The following is a 19630-nucleotide window of genomic DNA, read 5'->3' on the forward strand; positions in this document are numbered from 1 at the left end:
TGGCTCCCGTTCCTCCCAGCTCAGCCGAGTCGCCCCGCCCTCCTCGAAGGTTGAGCCACTCCCATTGGCTCCTGTTCCTCCCAGCCGAGTCGCCCCGCCCTCCTCGAGGGTTGAGCCACTCCCATTGGCTCCTGTTCCTCCCAGCCGAGTCGCCCCGCCCTCCTCGAGGGCTGAGCCACTCCCATTGGCTCACGTTCCTCCCAGCTGAATCGCCCCGCCCTCCTCGAGGGTTGAGCCACTCCTATTGGCTCCTGTTCCTCCCAGCCGAGTCGCCCCGCCCTCCTCGAGGGTTCAGCCACTCTCATTGGCTCCTGTTCCTCACAGCCGAGTCGCCCCGGCCTCCTCGAGGGTTCAGCCACTCCCATTGGCTCCCGTTCCTCCCAGCCGAGTCACCCCGCCCTCCTCGAGGGTTCAGCCACTCCCATTGGCTCCCGTTCCTCCCAGCCGAGTCGCCCCGCCCTCCTCGAGGGTTCAGCCACTCCCATTGGCTCCCGTCCCTCCCAGCCGAGTCGTCCCGCCCTCCTCGAGGGTCTCACACAGACGGCACTGTGATCGCCATCAAGCAAACTCAAAATTTTAAATTACTAGATGACTTCATTTCTGACGCCCTCGCGGTGGAGATCAACACTCTCACGGGCAAGGTCATCATCTTCGTATCTTCAGGAGACAGATCCCTGTGTACATGATAGCCGATCCCAACGCCAACCACCCGACACTAGGCTACACGCATACCAACACCAAAGGAAGACAAATACAACACCTGATCAATCAACGAACCATGCACACATAGGCCCACACTTCTCCACATACATAGCTCACAACACAGCCACAACACCGGATATCATCCTCACAAACAACAACACTTATCACAATATCAGCATTACTCAAGGCCCCATCACCATGAGCGACCATATCTCTGTCATCCTAACCATCTCTACCACTCCCATCCAAATATCCACACGCCCCAGACCCAACTTCAACCAGGCCAACTGGGATCAATTTCTCACAGATATCGCTGAAAAACTCAGGGACTCTCCTGTCAACCCGCAGCTTCGATTGACTTCATCGACACGTATCTTTAAGAATGGTACAACACGGTTGTGACCGCAGTCAAAAACAACATTCCAACAACACGCCACAAAAACTCTAACACACTCTCGCTTGAGTCACACGACACGCATCCTAATAGCACAGCACAAAGCCATACAGCATGAGGCCAACACCAACGGCTGGACTTATCCTCTCTAGACGCCACAAACAGCTCCAACTCACGCTACAACAACACTTGCAGAGCGACAGCCGCGCCCACTGGGCGAGGTCATTGCGGAGACAGCCTCACTCTTCCATGAGCCAGCCACCTTCTGGCGTAATAAAAACAACTTATGGGAACCGACACGACGAACCCCACTACCTCTTCTCCACACGCGACAAAGTGTATGCCAACAACGAGAAGGATACGCTAACAGAAATCACTGGCAAGACGTTTTCAGACGCGGAAGAAGACTGGGACGACGAAGAGACAGAGACTGAAGTACGCGACTTTCTCGCCAATAACCTCCATAGACTTTCCCTCACGTCAATGCAGACGCCAGCAGACTAATTCTGACAACTACTTCCTCACTTTTGAAATTACATCCGAACACATCCTTTCCATAATCAAAGGCATGAAAAGACATGCCCAGGACAAAGTGGCATTAAACCATCTTAAGACACCTCCCTTGAAGCCATTGCATACTTAAACAGACTCCAATGCCGCCCTTTCAGCAGGCTACTTCCCTCAAGTTCAAGAAGGCCACGTTGAAACTAATACCAAAAGTTGGTAAAAACCCTCACTACCCCGCTAACTACAGGCCAATATCCCCCTTTGAAGAGCCGGGGAAGATATTTGAGTGAATTCTTGACCACCGACTCAGGACATTCCTTGAAGACTCCAACATCAACAAAGACTTTTAGTTTGGGTTCCCCCAGGCAGGAGAACCACGCACGCCCTCGCTCGTGACCGAGACTGTCGCCCAACACAAAGCTGCCGGGGACAGTGCCATCTCTGTCCTGAGAGACATCACCTAGGCCTTCGACAAAGTCTGGCACCTAGGATGAAGTACAAAATCTACACCTGACCTCCTATCATTCTAGAAAAGCTCATATGCGACTTTCTAGATGATAGGTCGGCGAGAATAAGACTTGGAAACTACCTCGGTGACAGCTTTGACCTGAGCTGCGGTGTCCCTCAGGGCAGTGTGCTCTCCCCGACACTATTCACTCTCTACACCAGAGATACTCCCCCACTCAGAGGCACCAACATCTCATACGCCGACGATGTCACTCAAATCGTCGGCTATCCAGGGAGGTCAATTCAGATGGCTGAACTCTCAACATCCCGGGAGATTGACTCCCTTAACTCCTATGAGTCGAGATGGCGAATACAAACCAACAACAAATTCACTGTCATGAAACTCGGCTCCCTATACCAATGAACAACTGATTACTGCAAATGACACACACCACACGCAACAAACGGGCAAAATCCTGGGTCTCCACATCTCCACAAATGATTTTTTTTTCTACAACAAAGGAGACAGCTCAAGGGCACAAAAAAAGAAAACAATAATAAAAAAAAGCCCGCTACTCGCTGCTCCCAAAAAAGAATCAAAAGAGGTGGCCGAAAGAAAGGTCAATTTCGGGAGGAGAGGTGTCCTGATACCCTCCTTTTGAAAGAGTTCAAGTCGTAGGCAGGAGGAAATACAGATGAAGGAAGATTGTTCCAGAGTTTACCAGCGTGAGGGATGAAAGAGTGAAGATGCTGGTTAACTCTTGCATAAGGGGTTTGGACAGTATAGGGATGAGCATGAGTAGAAAGTCGTGTGCAGCGGGGCCGCGGGAGGGGTGGAGGCATGCAGTTAGCAAGTTCAGAAGAGCAATCAGCGTGGAAATATCGATAGAAGATAGAGAGGCAACATCGCGGCGGAATTTAAGAGGTACAAGACTATCAGTAGGAGAAGGAGAGCTGATGAGACGAAGAGCCTTAGCCTCCACTCTGTCCAGAAGAGCTGTGTGAGTGGAGCCTCCCCACACGTGAGATGATTATTATAATCATGTCTAGAATAGAGTCCAGTATGCCAGTACGTCAGAACTATACAGATTTAAGCTGATGCCCATGCACAAACATAAAAACCCACCTTGTAAAAACACTTATCCTGCCTATCATGATTACCCTCCCATTCCCACATACACATTCAGTAACACTCAACTCGCTAAGCTCCAGAGGGTCCAGAACACAACCTGCTTTTGCCACCAACCAACCAACCACTCCCCATACGCCATGACCATAGAGTAACCACATCCACAAGGCAACAATCACTCTCCTCTCAACATACGAATACACAAAGAGCCACAAAAATATGGCAAAGACTTTCCCTGGTCAACATACTCCACTTCAACACCTCACTGACAACGCGAACATACTCAGGTACCACAGAGACCTTCCAAGCAATCCCCTCCCTGCCTGCACCGCTACTCCACTGAATCTGAGCAACCCCAAGGAAGCAACTCCAGAATCACGGCATCCACACTCGGCAATCTAGCTATACGCAAACACCACAACTACACGTTACGCCCAAAAACACAAATGTAAACAAAATCGTGACTACGTGCCAAACAATGTATCAACCAACCTCCAGCTTCATGAACTGATTGTAAGCCTAAAAGTGTAATAAAATGCCCTAGATAGGTGGACTTCCCGCCCTCTCTTCTCCCTCCTACTCCTTCTTTACCTTCCTCACCCACACTCTTTTGATTCTTCCCCCCTCTTCTCTCTCTCTCTCTAAAAAAAAAATAAAAAAAAAAAAATCCACCTCAGTTCCCCTGAAGAAGCAAAAGCGAAACTAGTCGGGAATAAGCTCATCTCAAACACACCCGTGCTAATAAAAATAATGATGATGATGATGATGATGATGATGATGATAATAATAGTAATGATAATAATAATAATAATAATAATAATAATAATAATAATAATAATAATAATAATAATAATAATAATAATAATAATAATAATAATAATAATAATAATAATAATAATAATAATGATATACTAACTAAAACTATGACAATCAAACACTAATAATAATAATTTAAACACTAAAAATAATAATAATAATAATAATAATAATAATAATAATAATAATAATAGTAATAATAATAATAATAATAATAATAATAATAATAATAATAATAATAATAATAATAATAATAATAATAATAATAATAATAATAATAATAATAATAATAATAATAATAATAATAATATAAACACTAATAATAATAATAATAATAATAATAATAATAATAATAATAATAATAATAATAATAATAATAATAATAATAATAATAATAATAATAATAATAATAATAATAATAATAATAATAATAATAATAATAATAATAATAATAATAATAATAATAATAATAATAATAACACTAATAATAATAATAATAATAATAATAATAATAATAATAATAATAATAATAATAATAATAATAATAATAATAATAATAATAATAATAGTAATAATAATAATAATATAAACACTAATGATAATAATAATAATAATAATAATTATAATAATAATAATAATAATAATAATAATAATAATAATAATAATAATAATAATAATAATAATAATATTAATAATAATAATAATAATAATAATAATAATAATAATAATAATAATAATAATAATAATAATAATAATAATAATAATAATAATAATAATAATAATAATAATAATAATAATAATATGACTAATAATAATAATAATAATAATAATAATAATAATAATAATAATAATAATAATAATAATAATAATAATAATAATAATAATAATAATAATAGTAATAATAATAATAATAATAATAATAATAATAATAATAATAATAATAATAATAATAATAATAATAATAATAATAATAATAATAATAATAATAATAATAATAATAATAATAATAATAATAATAATAATAATAATAATAATAATAATAATAATAATAATAATAATAATAATAATAATAATAATAATAATAATAATAATAATAATAATAATAATAAATAATAATAATAATAATAATAATAATAATAATAATAATAATAATAATAATAATAATAATAATAATAATAATAATAATAATAATAATAATAATAATAATAATAATAATAATAATAATAATAATAATAATAATAATAATAATAATAATAATCTCAACGGTTGTGACGATGTGGATAACCATATCATGACTAGCAGTAATAACAATACAAATATTAACATGCATAGCGTAGATTTTGATGATAATATTAAAAATTATTCTACTTTTATTTTTCTATCAACAATCATATCAATCATATACGTCGATGGTTTTTTGTTATTTTTCTTTTTAATTATTATAATTATTGTTATTATTATTATTATTATTATTATTATTATTATTATTATTATTATTATTATTATTATTATTATTATTATTATTATTACTATCATTATTATTATTATTATTATTATTATTATTATTATTATTATTATTATTATTATTATTATTATTATTATTATTATTATTTTCATCATCATAAGTACTGCAATCATCACCGGTAATCATGTTGTTTATCTTGCTGTCTATTGTAGCTATGTTAACATTCCTTACCTTCTCGTTGAAGCCGTCTATCAGCCATTCCCTGAAGCCAAGCAGTTTCCTCACGTCCTCTGGCCGCAGCGTGTCGTCACCTGCTGCAGCGTTCACCCCGGCACTGGACGTGACCTGCAACGACAGGCGCCACTGACTTTACCACGAATTGAGACTGGCAGCCAGGCTCTTCATGTGGAGAGAGAGAGAGAGAGAGAGAGAGAGAGAGAGAGTGGAGAGAGAGAGAGAGAGAGAGAGAGAGAGAGAGAGAGAGAGAGAGAGAGAGAGAGAGAGAGAGAGAGAGAGAGAGAGAGAGAGAGAGAGAGAGAGAGAGAGAGAGAGAGAGAGAGAGAGAGAGAGAGAGAGAGAGAGAGAGAGAGAGAGAGAGAGAGAGAGAGAGAGAGAGAGAGAGAGAGAGAGAGAGAGAGAGAGAGAGAGAGAGAGAGAGAGAGAGAGAGAGAGAGAGAGAGAGAGAGAGAGAGAGAGAGAGAGAGAGAGAGAGAGAGAGAGAGAGAGAGAGAGAGAGAGAGAGAGAGAGAGAGAGAGAGAGAGAGAGAGAGAGAGAGAGAGAGAGAGAGAGAGAGAGAGAGAGAGAGAGAGAGAGAGAGAGAGAGAGAGAGAGAGAGAGAGAGAGAGAGAGAGAGAGAGAGAGAGAGAGAGAGAGAGAGAGAGAGGTACACCGACAGGCATATTGTAGAGACAGACAGATAGATTGCGATGCTAACAGCGTGCCAAAACTCACCTCAGGATTCAGGCTGTGGGCGGCGTCCCCGTGCACCGCGCCGCTCCTCCTCGCCAGCCACCTCGCTGCTAAGTCTTTACCCTGCCTCTTAGCCATGTCCAGAGGCGTGAGGTCATCACCGGCCCCCGTACTGGGCGCCGCATCCTTATCCATCAGGTACCGGACCACGTCCAGACGCCCTGCCTTAACAGCCCAGTGCAGGGGTGTCAGGCCATCGCCGTCCATTGCGTAAAGAGGCCAGCCAGCCCCCTCCAGGGCATTCAGCACAGCCTCGTGGCCACCAAAGCTGGCGAGGTGCACCGGGGTGTGTCCGTCGGCGGTCTGCAGCAGCTCGGGGGTGGGCGGCGTGACCAGGATGAGGGTAGACACACACTCAGCTTCACCATCTACTGCAGCCCAGTGGAGGGCCGTCCATCCTGTGTGTGGGAAGGGGAAGAGACGGACAGTTTTCAGTGCTCGGCAGTGACCATTACGTCACCAGACAGTGCCCTAGTGCCGCCATGTGACACACTGCACGGCAGCCACAACGGAGGCTGTTGTGAATACTGCTGATCCTGGATACGGGAGGCAGAGAGTCCTGTTGTTGCGGCAATAACGAGTGTGGCGGGAGGAGAGGGAGAGGGAGGAGGCGAGGGAAGGAGGGGAGAGGGAGGAAGGGAGGAAGGGAATTTAATGATAGCGGGAGTGAGTGAGAGGAAAGAGTGGAGGGATGGAAACATGGAAACATGGAAATGCAGGCAACAGAAAGCCTATTGGCTCATTACGTGGTTGCCCGCTTTGGTGATTTAGTCTGCTCGACAGCCACTTGGGGCCTGGGGAGCAGATGAAAGCACCTCGACATTGAGGAGCAGATGAAAAGCACCTCGATATTGAGGAACAGATACAAGAACATAGAAATACACGGAGACTGGGAGAGGACAAGTGGCCTACACATGGCAGCCCCAGAATCCCCCCCAATACTCACGGTGGGTGAGGTGTAGTCTCAATGGCACAGGTAGAGGCTTGATCCTCGTTTTACCGGCGGTACTAGGCACGGCACCAGTAACCTGTCACCTTACTGCACCCACACCTCACTCCACCTGTCATGCGGACATTAGCTGTTGCTGTACTCTATTATTGACTTACGCTACTTGTAATAAGAGGGATGAAGAAGGGAAGGGAGTGTAGGTAGAGTTATGAGAGGTGGGAGGGAAGGATAAGGGGGAGGCGAGGGATAGGGAGGAGGGGAGGGAACGGAGAATAAGGACTGCAGGGAGAAGAGGGAAGGGAGGGATATGGATGGGAGTGAGAGGAGATGAGGGAGAGGAAGGAACACAAAGAACACAAAGGAAGAACAAACAACAGCAGACCTGCTGGTCCTTACGAGGCTGTTTGTGACAAGGGTAATAATTCAGGAGATGTGGGCTCTCGAATTTCCAGGCACAAACTATTTTTTCTAGGTAAATGTGGTTTTTTCAAGTGGAGATAGTCTTTTTTTCCGAAACTATTAGAAAGGGCTATTTCAATTTTCTTGATCAAGTCACAATCCTAATATTTCCGGAAAAACCATCTCCATGAAAAACACCACAAATTCACCCAGAAAAAATAGTTTCAGCCTAACCTAACCCAACCCAACCCATCCCAACCTAACCTAACCCATCCCAACCCAACCCATCCCAACCCAACCCAACCCAACCTAACCCATCCCAACCCAACCTATCCCAACCCAACCCAACCTAACCCAACCTAACCCATCCCAACCCAACCCAACCCAACCATCCCAACCCAACCCAACCTAACCTAACCTAACCCAACCTAACCTAACCTAACCTAATCTAACCTAACCCAACCCAACCCAGCCCAACCTAACCTAACCTAACCTAACCTATCCTAACCTAACCTAACCTAACCTAACCTAACCTAACCTAACCTAACCTAACCTAACCTATCCTAACCTATCCTAATTGTCCCGACTGGTGTACGTTGAACACTACTTACTGCTTGACGGCAAACCAGCCGGCCGTGGCACTGCTTCTGCGACAATCAGTCATGCGCGGTATGTGATAAAGGGTGTATGTCTCTTAGGGTCCAGGAATAATTTTTTTTTTATGTATTTTATTTTTTTATTTTTTATGGTTTCCGGAAGTGAACAGGGTCTACACTATATACTGATACAGAAATAATGCAGAAAACGTGAGTATTAACGGCGGTAGAGAGAGCCCATACCTCCTGAATATTATCCGTGACAAGCTACACTATCTAATCAAAAGTGGAAGATGAAGGACAACAAAGGCGAAGGCTCCTCCCCACCCCCTCATCCCTCCAGCCAAAGCTGGCAGGAAAGGAAAAAGAACCATGCAGCATGGAAAAACTACATGGAATTTATGTAGGAAAGAGGAAAGAACTACCATTACTGCTATCACTAACCGGGCGATAAAAACGGACAAGGACACCAGTATTCGAAAGAACTTAACGTTATTACGACAATGAGTAATATCTTAGTTGCTGGTTCAATTCAAAATACTTGTCCAATCTATTCTTGAAGGCCGTAACTGTTGTACTATCAACGACATCACAGGGTAGAGAGTTCCAAACAGTAACAACTCGATTGAAGAAGAAGTGTTTAGCTTCGTGCGACGAGAATCTTTTACCACTTATCTTCAAATTGTGATTTCTTCTTGTTCTATTTGATCGATCAATTGTAAAGTAATCTTCCGCATTAATATCACTGAATCCTTTAAACTTTTTAAACACTTCTATCAGATCGCCTCGCATTCTTCGTTTTGATAGGCTGAATAAATTTACTTCTTTAAGCCTTTGTTCATATGATAAATTTCTCAACCTAGGAATCATCTTTGTTACTCTTCGTTGAACCCGTTCCAACTTTTCTATGTCTTTTCTGTAATAGGGAGACCAAAACTGTACACAGTACTCAAGACGGGGTCGAACCAACGAATTATACAGTTTTAATATTACTTTTTCCGATTTATTATTAAAGACTCGTCCGATGAAGCCAACCAATTTGTTTGCAGTTTTAACTACCTCTGAACAATGCTGACCGGGCTTTAAATCGCTTGATATAGTGATTCCAAGAACCTTTTCTTTACTTACTGCAGAAAGTTGTTGGCCATTCATTACGTACCGAACGCGATTGTTATTTTTTTCGATGTGCAACACTTTACATTTGTCAACGTTAAATTTCATTTGCCATTGATTGGCCGAACGTGCATTTCGATCTAGATCTGATTGTAAAGCTTCTTCGTCGAGTGTCGCAGTTACTTAACAAACAATTTTTGTGTCCTCAGCAAATTTTGATACTTTGCAAGTGAGCCCATCATCGATATCATTAACATAAATCAAGAAGAGCATGGGGCCAAGCACTGATCCTTGAGGTACGCCGCTTCTGACATCGTGCCAGTTAGATGTAACACCGTTTATAACTACTCTTTGTTTTCGCTCAGAGAGCCAGTCCGCAAGCCAATTGTGAATGTTACCCGAAATACCGTGCGCCAATAGTTTGCTGAGCAATCGTTGGTGGGGGACCTTATCAAATGCCTTTTGAAAATCCAGATATATGAGATCTACTGATCTGCTTTCATCAAACACCTCAAAAATATAATGAAAAAAATCAAGTAAGTTAGTCAAACACCAACGTTTACTACGGAAGCCATGTTGCGAATTATTTATTATATTATTTTCTTCGAAGAATTTCACCATATTGTCGCGAATGATAGTCTCCATTAACTTACAAACAATCGATGTCAGGCTAATTGATCGATAGTTTCCTGGATGAGACTTGTCCCCCTTTTTGAAAATTGGTGTGACATATGCAAGTTTCCAAGCCGACGTAACTTTTCCAGCTGTTAAAGATTTATTGAATATGATGGAAAGCGGTTTACAAATTTGATGTTTGATTTCTTTTAAGACCCAAGGGGTAATTTTGTCTGGACCAGGAGCTTTGCTTACTTTAATCTTTTCAATTGTGCGTAAAATGTCACTTTCTACGATGAGCACGCCACTTAACATCTTTTCGGTCCTTCTAGCCTCCGGCGGTTGAGGTGCTAAACAATCTTCGTCGGTAAATACGGATGCGAAAAAGTTATTTAGGATTGTAGCCATTTCATTTTCATTGTTCGTGTGGTTACCATTATCATTAGCAAGCGGTCCGATACCACAAGTGAGTGACTTTATTATTTACATAGCTAAAAAATCTTTATGATTAGATTTACTTGTTTCCGCTATATATTCTTCAAGACTTTTCTTGCTTCGATTTATTAATTTCTTGGTTTCGCGGCGAATTCTGTCCAACTCTAGTTTGTCAGCCTCACTCTGAGTTGATATGTATCTACTGTATACGCGTTTTTTTATGATATACCATTTGGGTTTCTTCTTAAAAGCTGAACTTTTTCTTTACTAGGAGTAACTTCACTTTCTTTCGTATTGATGCTGGAAAAGGAGAAGGAGAAGGAGGGAGAGGAAGGAAAAAGAGGGGAGAGAGAGGAAAGAGAAGAAGGGGAGGGAGTGGAAGAAGGAAGGGAGGGAGAGGAAGGAGAAGGAAAGGAGGGAGAGGAAGTATATGGAGGAGAGTGAGAGGAGAGGAGGGAGAGGAAGCAGAAGGAGGGGAGGAAGAGGAAGGAGAAGGAGTGGACTTAGAGGAAGTATATGGAGGGGAGTGAGAGGAGAGGAGGGAGAGGAAGGAGAAGGAAAGGAAGGAGAGGAAGTATATCTAGATGAGTGAGAGGAGAGGAGGGAGAGAAGGGTCGAGTGGAGGAAAGGAAGACACAAAAATCATCACCTCAACCACTATACAATAAACACCACCACCACCACCTCTTCTCTCAAAACACACGTACTACAACATACGACATGGTAATATCCTGTAACAAAGCCGCACATAACACAATAATAAACCCTCGGCCACCTACCACTTCAGACCATCTTTACATAATCATTACGTTAACAAGCAAAGCCATCACTAACTCAATCCCTCCAACATTTGGTATGAGAAAGGCAAATTGGGAAAAACTAAAAGAGGAAGTGGAATAAGAAAAAGAAACGAAAGAAATAGAAGATCATATTATCAAGGAAACAATAGATAACAAAATGGAACAATGGCATAAGGTAATAGAAAAAGGAATGGCCAACAATATACTAATGAAAAGAAAAATCATATCGCAAAAACAAATATCAAGTCCAAGTTTAAGATACCTCTAACACCAGTTCCAACAATTGCATCTACAAGAAGAAGTACAAGGGTGGAATATAGTACAATATAATCGATACAAAACACTAACAACAGAAATACAGAAAGAAAGCGAAAACATCAGACAAAAACTACACCCAGTCACTAACAAAACTAACAAAAAGTTATCACGATCCTCAAAAATCTTGGAAACAGGTCATTAAACTTGAAGCAAACAACAGTAAAACAACATCTCATCAAAAACAACCGTAAACTTACAGAAGACGAAGAGAAAGGAGAAACGTTCCGGGAAATCTGGGAAAACATTTTTAAAATTACTCCCGAGGAAAACGCTCAATATGACACAGACCAACAAAGAGAAGTCGAAGAATACCTACAAATAAATGAAGCAACACGCAGCACACATAATATATCAAATATAGGCAGACCCCAAGGCACACAGCACACAGACACGCTTATCTCACAAACAGAAATACAAAGCGCAATAAAAAAACTTCAAAAATGATACTCCGGGAGAAACTAAAATCAACAAATCAGTATTGAAAAATCTACCAGAATACTTACTCATAAAACTCCAATAGCTATTCAACCACACCCTCTCTATGGGATATTTCCCAAGAAATTCAAAATTGCAATCATCTAACCAATACCCAAACCTAACACAGACCACACCAACCCAATAAACCACAGACCAATTTCTTTATTAGAAGTCACTGGCTAAATCATGGAAAAAATCATGAACACGAGACTCAGACAATTTTTAGGAGAAAATAATATATTAAATAAAACTCAGCATAGCTTCAGAAACAAACGAGGAACAGATACAGCACTCACCACTGTACACGAGACACTAGCACATCACACAGCACAGAAAAAACAATGTTACTTAATGCTAAGAGATGTTTCAAAAGCATTCGACAAAGCTTGGCATGATGGCCTGCAATATAAAATAGCCCATTTAAATCTCCCAGATACCACCACCAAATTCTTAAACAACTTCATCATTCACAGACGCGCAAAGATAGAAATCGTGAATTACACGGGTCCCCCCCTCAAACTAACAGCGGGAGTTCCACAAGGGAGCGCAATTTCGCCAACATTATACACCATCTATACAAACGACTTACCACACCAGCGATTGATTGCATTAACCCTATCCGATCCGACGTTTTCAGATTTTCGCGCCTGTAACACCAAGCATCGTACTCATTTATCTGAGCAACGATAACGCTCATGAACACTAAGTACTGGTTCCGAATCAATAGTGTAAAACAATAATGAATAAAAAATGAAAAGAAACGAGTGGAAAATATATATATATATATATATATATATATATATATATATATATATATATATATATATATATATATATATATATATATATATATATATATATATATATATATATATAAAACGGAAGTAACTCTCTCTTTGCCTCCCTCCCTCCCTCTGTCGCTTGTCACAGGCTTGGAGGAAGAATGGAGACATCTCCACTCGCAAAACAAATATCGTACACACGCATGATCAATGTACCTCGCTGTTAATTTTATTCATCTTCTTCCTCCTCTTCCTCTTCTTCCTCTTTTTCTTCCTCTTCCTCTTCTTCTTCTTCCTTTTCTTCTTCCTCTTCGTCTTCTTTTTCTTCTTCCTCTTCTTCTTCGTCCTCCTCTTCTTTTTCTTCCTCCCATTCTTCTTCTTCTTCCTCCTATTCTTCTTCTTCTTCTTCTTCTTCTTCTTCTTCTTCTTCTTCTTCTTTTTCTTCTTCCTAAGTTTCCTCTTAATCTTCTTCCTTCTTCTTCTTCTTCTTCCACTCTTCATCTTCCTCTTCTTCTTCCTCTTCTTCTCGCTTTTCTTCTTGTTCTTCCTCTTCTTTTTTTTCTTTCTATTTTTTTTTGTTCTTTTTCTTCTTCGTCTTCTTTTTGTTCTTGTTCTTGTTTTTTCTTCTTGTTCTTCTTGTTCTTGTTCTTCTTCTTCTTCCTCCTCCTTTTCTTCTTCCTCCTCTTCTTTTCCTCTTCTTTTTCTTCCCTTCTTCTACTTCTACTTCTTCTTCTTCCTCTTTTTCTTCCTCTTGTTGTTGTTGTTGTCACTGGTGGTGGTGGTGGTGGTGGTAACAGTGGTCATGGTGGTGGTGGTTGTGGTGATGGTGGTGGTGGTGGTGGTATTGACTGATGATGGTGGTGGTGGTGGTGTTGGTGTTGGTGATAGTGGTGATGGTGATGATGGTACATGATGTGGTGGTAGTGGTGGTGGTGGTGGTGGTGGTGATGGTGATGATGGTGGTGGTGGTGGTGGTAGTGATGGTGGTGGTGGTGGTGGTGGTGGTGGTGGTGGTGGTGGTGGTGATGGTGATGATGGTGGTGGTGGTGGTGGTGGTGGTGGTGGTGGTGATGGTGATGATGGTGGTGGTGGTGGTGGTGATGATGGTGGTGGTGGTGGTGGTGGTGGTGGTGGTGATGGTGATGATGGTGGTGGTGGTGGTGGTGGTGGTGATGGTGGTGGTGGTGGTGGTGGTGGTGGTGGTGGTGGTGGTGGTGGTGGTGGTGGTGGTGGTGGTGGTGGTGATGGTGGTGGTGGTGGTGGTGGTGGTGGTGGTGGTGGTGGTGGTGATGGTGGTGGTGGTGGTGGTGATGGTGGTGGTGGTGGTGGTGGTGGTGGTGGTGGTGGTGGTGGTGGTGGTGGTGGTGGTGAAGGTGATGGTGGTGGTGGTGGTGAAGGTGATGGTGGTGGTGGTGGTGGTGGTGGTGGTGGTGGTGGTGGTGGTGGTGGTGATGGTGATTATGGTGGTGATAGTGGGTGTGGTGGTGGTGGTGGTGGGGATGACGATGGTGGAATGTTCAAAAGGAAGAGGAAAAAGCTAATAAGTTGTCTATATTTTGCTTTGTCATTATTTTCGTTCACACGGATAAAAGTCAGGCTGAAATTTGTCCCTTGAAATGTTACATCTTTTTTTATTATTTCCTTATTATTGCTTCCTGCTGCAGGAGAGAGAGAGAGAGAGTGCTGCCACCCCCTCTCCCTCCATCTCGTGAGAGTATTTTTTTCATTATTACTATTTCACTTTCCTTTTCGTTCTGAATTCACAAAATAATCCATACGTTTTACCTCCCTCCCTCCTTCCCCTGTACGTTTCTCTCCCTCGCGCTTGTTTCCCTGTTTCCTGGGCTCCAGAAGAGGGGGTAGGGAGGGATAGGAAGGGGGTAGGGAGGGATAGGAAGGGGGTAGGGAGGAGGGAAGGAGAAAAGGAAGGAAGTGACGCCGGCTGCTGCCGCCGATACACGCTGGAACGCATACACACACACACGAACGCACGCTACAACGACGAATAGTTCATTGTAGTTACCACAGCCAGTTTGTTTGTTGGTCTGTTTAGTGTAAACAAATGTAATACTGTACGAGACACAGTTATTACCTCATGGTAAGGCCAAAATAAGTATTGTATGTACCAAACTTCATTCAAGACGAGGCTACGAGCTTTTGTCGCCGGCCGCCGCCGTTGACACGCTAGAACGCATGCATACACACTCACATACGAACGCACTCTACAACGGCGAATTTCAGCGTTTCTTTCATTATAGCAAACACAGCCAGTTTGTTTGTTGGTCTGTTTAGTGTATCAGCCAAAGCTTTATAAACAATAAATGCAAACCATGCAGCATACAAGACAGGTATATATAGTGTAACAGTAATAGTATCGTGGTATCGTACAGGTTATTGTAAATCTGGCAGTCGGCAGCCGTTTCCGCTCGTTCCATGATGTATCGACTGTGTTTCAAAATGATTGGCGTCAGTTTCTCGAAATATTCGTGTGTAGCAAAATAACGAAGATTCATATGCTTCTTATTGATATCACTTGTTAATCTTGGGTATTTTCTGCGTTTTTCTGTAGGACTGTTTTTCTTTTACACTTGATAATAATAAAAAAGTGTATCGTTTTGATAGAAGTGGCGGACAGCCCGCCACCTTTTATCTCTCCTACTTCCTTCCAATTTCCTCCAACTTTATCCTACCCTATCCCCCCTTCTTTCTCTCTTTTAACTATCCAAACATGAAAGCCGAGCAAAACCACCATAAAAAACACTACCATACCACCACCAACAACAACTTAAAAATCACCACCATACCACCACTACCACCACCAACAACAGCATCACCACCACCTTAAAAATCACCACCGTAACCACTACCACCTTAAAAATCACCACCTTACCACCATTACCACCAACAACAACAACAACATCCCCCCTCTGACTCCTTTATGCCTGTTATAAAGATTCTTCAAAATGATGTTTTCTATGCCCTCTCTGGCCTCAATCCTCAGAAGGCTTATGGACCTGATGGAGTGCCTCCTATTGTCCTTAAAAACTGTGCCTCCGTGCTGTCACCCTGCCTGGTCAAACTCTTTCGCCTCTGCCTGTCAACATCTACCTTTCCTTCTTGCTGGAAGTATGCCTTCATACAGCCTGTACCTAAGAAGGGTGACCGCTCCAATCCCTCAAACTACAGTCCTATTGCTTTACTTTCTTGTCTATCTAAAGCTTTTGAATCAATCCTTAACCGGAAGATTCAAAATCACCTTTCCACTTCTGACCTTCTATCTGATTGCCAGTATGGGTTCCGCAAGGGGCGTTCTACTGGTGATCTCCTAGCCTTCTTAACTGACTCTTGGTCATCCTCTCTTAGCCGTTTCGGTGAAACTTTTGCCATTGCGCTGGACATATCAAAAGCTTTTGATAGGGTCTGGCAGAAATCTTTGCTTTCTAAACTACCCTCCTACGGTTTCTATCCTTCTCTCTGTACCTTTATCTCCAGTTTCCTTTCTGACCGTTCTATTTCTGCCGTGGTAGACGGTCACTGTTCTTCCCCTAAATCTATTAACAGTGGTGTCCCACAGGGTTCTGTCCTATCTCCCACTCTTTTACTGTTGTTCATTGATGATCTTCTTTCCAAAACGAATTGTCCTATCCATTCCTACGCCGATGATTCCACTCTGCATTATTCAACTTCTTTTAATAGAAGACCCACCCTTCAGGAACTTAACGACTCAAGGCTGGAGGCTGCAGAACGCTTAGCCTCAGACCTTACTATTATTTCCGATTGGGGCAAGAAGAACCTGGTGTCCTTCAAAGCCTCAAAAACAGTTTCTCCACCTATCCACTCGACACAATCTTCCAAACAACTATCTCCTATTCTTTGACAACACCCAGCTATCACCTTCCTCAACACTAAACATCCCCGGTCTATCCTTAACTCAAAATCTCAACTGGAAACTTCATATCTCATCTCTTACTAAATCAGCTTCCTCGAGGCTGGGCGTTCTGTACCGTCTCCGCCAGTTCTTCTCCCCTGCACAGTTGCTGTCCATATACAGGGGCCTTGTCCGCCCTCTTATGGAGTATGCATCTCATGTGTGGGGGGGCTCCACTCACACAGCTCTTCTGGACAGAGTGGAGGCTAAGGCTCTTCGTCTCATCAGCTCTCCTCCTCATACTGATAGTCTTCTACCTCTTAAATTCCGCCGCAATGTTGCCTCTCTTTCTATCTTCTATCGATATTTCCACGCTGACTGCTCTTCTGAACTTGCTAACTGCATGCCTCCCCCTCCGCGGCCCCGCTGCACTCGACTTTCTACTCATGCTCATCCCTATACTGTCCAAACCCCTTATGCAAGAGTTAACCAGCATCTTCACTCTTTCATCCCTCACGCTGGTAAACTCTGGGACAATCTTCCTTCATCTGTATTTCCTCCTGCCTACGACTTGAACTCTTTCAAGAGGAGGGTATCAGGACACCTCTCCTCCCGAAATTAACCTCTGATTTTGGACACTCCTTTAACCTCTGTTCGGGAGCTTTCGGGTCCTTTTTTATTTTTTTTATTTTTTTTTCTTAGCGCCCTTGAGCTGTCTCCTTAGCTGTAAAAAAAAAAAAAAAAAAAAAAAAACACCTTAAAAATCACCACCGTAACCACCATCACCTTAAAAATCACCACCTTACCACCACCAACAACAACAACATCACAACCACCTTAAAAATCACCACCGTAACCACCATCACCTAAAAATCACCAGCTTACCACCACCACCACCAACAACAACAACAACATCACCACCACCTTAAAAATCACCACCGTAACCACCATCACCTTAAAAATCACCACCTTACCACCACCAACAACAACAACATCACCATCACCTTAAAAATCACCACCTTACCACCACCACCACCAACAACAACAACATCACCATCACCTTAAAAATCACCACCTTACCACCACCACCACCAACAACAACATCACCATCACCTTAAAAATCACCACCTTACCACCACCACCAACAACAACAACAACATCACCATCACCTTAAAAATCACCACCTTACCACCACCACCAACAACAACAAAAACAACATCACCACCACCTTAAAAATCACCACCATACCACCACCACCACCACCAACAACAACAACAACATCACCACCACCTTAAAAATCACCACCTTACAACCACCACCACCACCACCAACAACAACAACAACATCACCATCACCTTAAAAATCACCACCTTACCACCACCACCAACAACAACAACAACATCACCATCACCTTAAAAATCACCACCTTACCACCACCACCACCAACAACAACAACATCACCATCACCTTAAAAATCACCACCTTACCACCACCACCACCAACAACAACAACAACATCACCATCACCTTAAAAATCACCACCTTACCACCACCACCACCACCACCACCAACAACAACAACTTAAAAATCACCACCTTACCACCACCACCACCAACAACAACAACAACAACATCACCATCACCTTAAAAATCACCACCTTACCACCACCACCACCAACAACAACAACATCACCACCACCTTAAAAATCACCACCGTAACCACCATCACCTTAAAAATCATACCTTACCACCACCACCAACAACAACAGCAATACCTTAAAAATCACCACCTTACCACGACCACCACCACCTTAAAAATCACCACCACCACCACCGCCACACCCACTCACCTCCATTGTCAACAGCCAGCGGGTTGGCACCAATGCTGAGCAGCTTCTCTAACGTCGTCTTGTGGCCCATTCTGCCAGCCGTCATCAGTGGTGTTTTGTCGTCAGTGCCGCTGCCCTCCACGCTGAGCCCCGCCCCCAGCAGGCAGGGCAGGAGGTGGGCGTGGCCATGGTAAGCAGCAAACAGTACCAGGCACCCCGACCCACCACTGTTAGTTGGGATGGTCACCTTGGGGTCTCCTCCCATGGCGAGGACGTTCCTGACCATGACCTCGTCTCCTGCCTTTACGGCGGTGATGAGCTCCTGTGTGTGTGTGTGTGTGTGTGTGTGTGTGTGTGTGTGTGTGTGTGTGTGTGTGTGTGTGTGTGTGTGTCGGGGAGACAAACACACCACCGTTAATATTCACCGTCCAAAACACATTAAATGTATAAATAATTACTGACGACGAACACGACAACTTCCCTCACGAGAAGCTTCAGAGGGGAAAGAATTATTGTAATAGTTTACGAAACATTACTGGTAATAATTGTAATGATAATAATAATAATAATAATAATAATAATAATAATAATAATAATAATAATAATAATAATAATAATAATAATAATGATAATAATGATAATAATAATAATAATAATAATAATAATAATAATAATAATAATAATAATAATAATAATAATAATAATAATAATAATATAATAATAATAATAATAATAATAATAATAATAATAATAATGATAATAATAATAATAATAATAATAATAATAATAATAATAATAATAATAATAATAATAATAATAATAATAATAATAATAATAATAATAATAATAATAATGATAATAATAATAATAATAATAATAATAATAATAATAATAATAATAATAATAATAATAATAATAATAATAATAATAATAATAATAATAATAATAATAATAATAATAATAATAATAATAATAATAATAATAATAATAATAATAATAATAATAATAATAATAATAATAA

The 19630-nt window shown here is 41.3% G+C and overlaps 1 protein-coding gene across 1 annotated transcript in view; it reads right to left on the reverse strand.

Annotated features, from left to right (window-relative positions):
• The window catches only part of LOC126989207 (ankyrin-3-like), an 82980-nt gene extending 64048 nt beyond the window's left edge, over nucleotides 1-18932 (reverse strand). Inside the window, exons 1-3 of the mRNA XM_050847814.1 lie at nucleotides 18631-18932; nucleotides 6413-6828; nucleotides 5692-5805 (exon numbers count right to left, since the gene is read on the reverse strand). Of these exons, the coding sequence (XP_050703771.1) occupies nucleotides 5692-5805; nucleotides 6413-6828; nucleotides 18631-18895 (795 nt within the window). The 5' untranslated portion in view covers nucleotides 18896-18932. The remainder of the gene's footprint in view (nucleotides 1-5691; nucleotides 5806-6412; nucleotides 6829-18630) is intronic.
• Nucleotides 18933-19630: the final 698 nt, after the last annotated feature.

Source organism: Eriocheir sinensis, unplaced genomic scaffold, assembly GCF_024679095.1.
Source record: "Eriocheir sinensis breed Jianghai 21 unplaced genomic scaffold, ASM2467909v1 Scaffold1098, whole genome shotgun sequence".
Taxonomy (NCBI): domain Eukaryota; kingdom Metazoa; phylum Arthropoda; class Malacostraca; order Decapoda; family Varunidae; genus Eriocheir; species Eriocheir sinensis.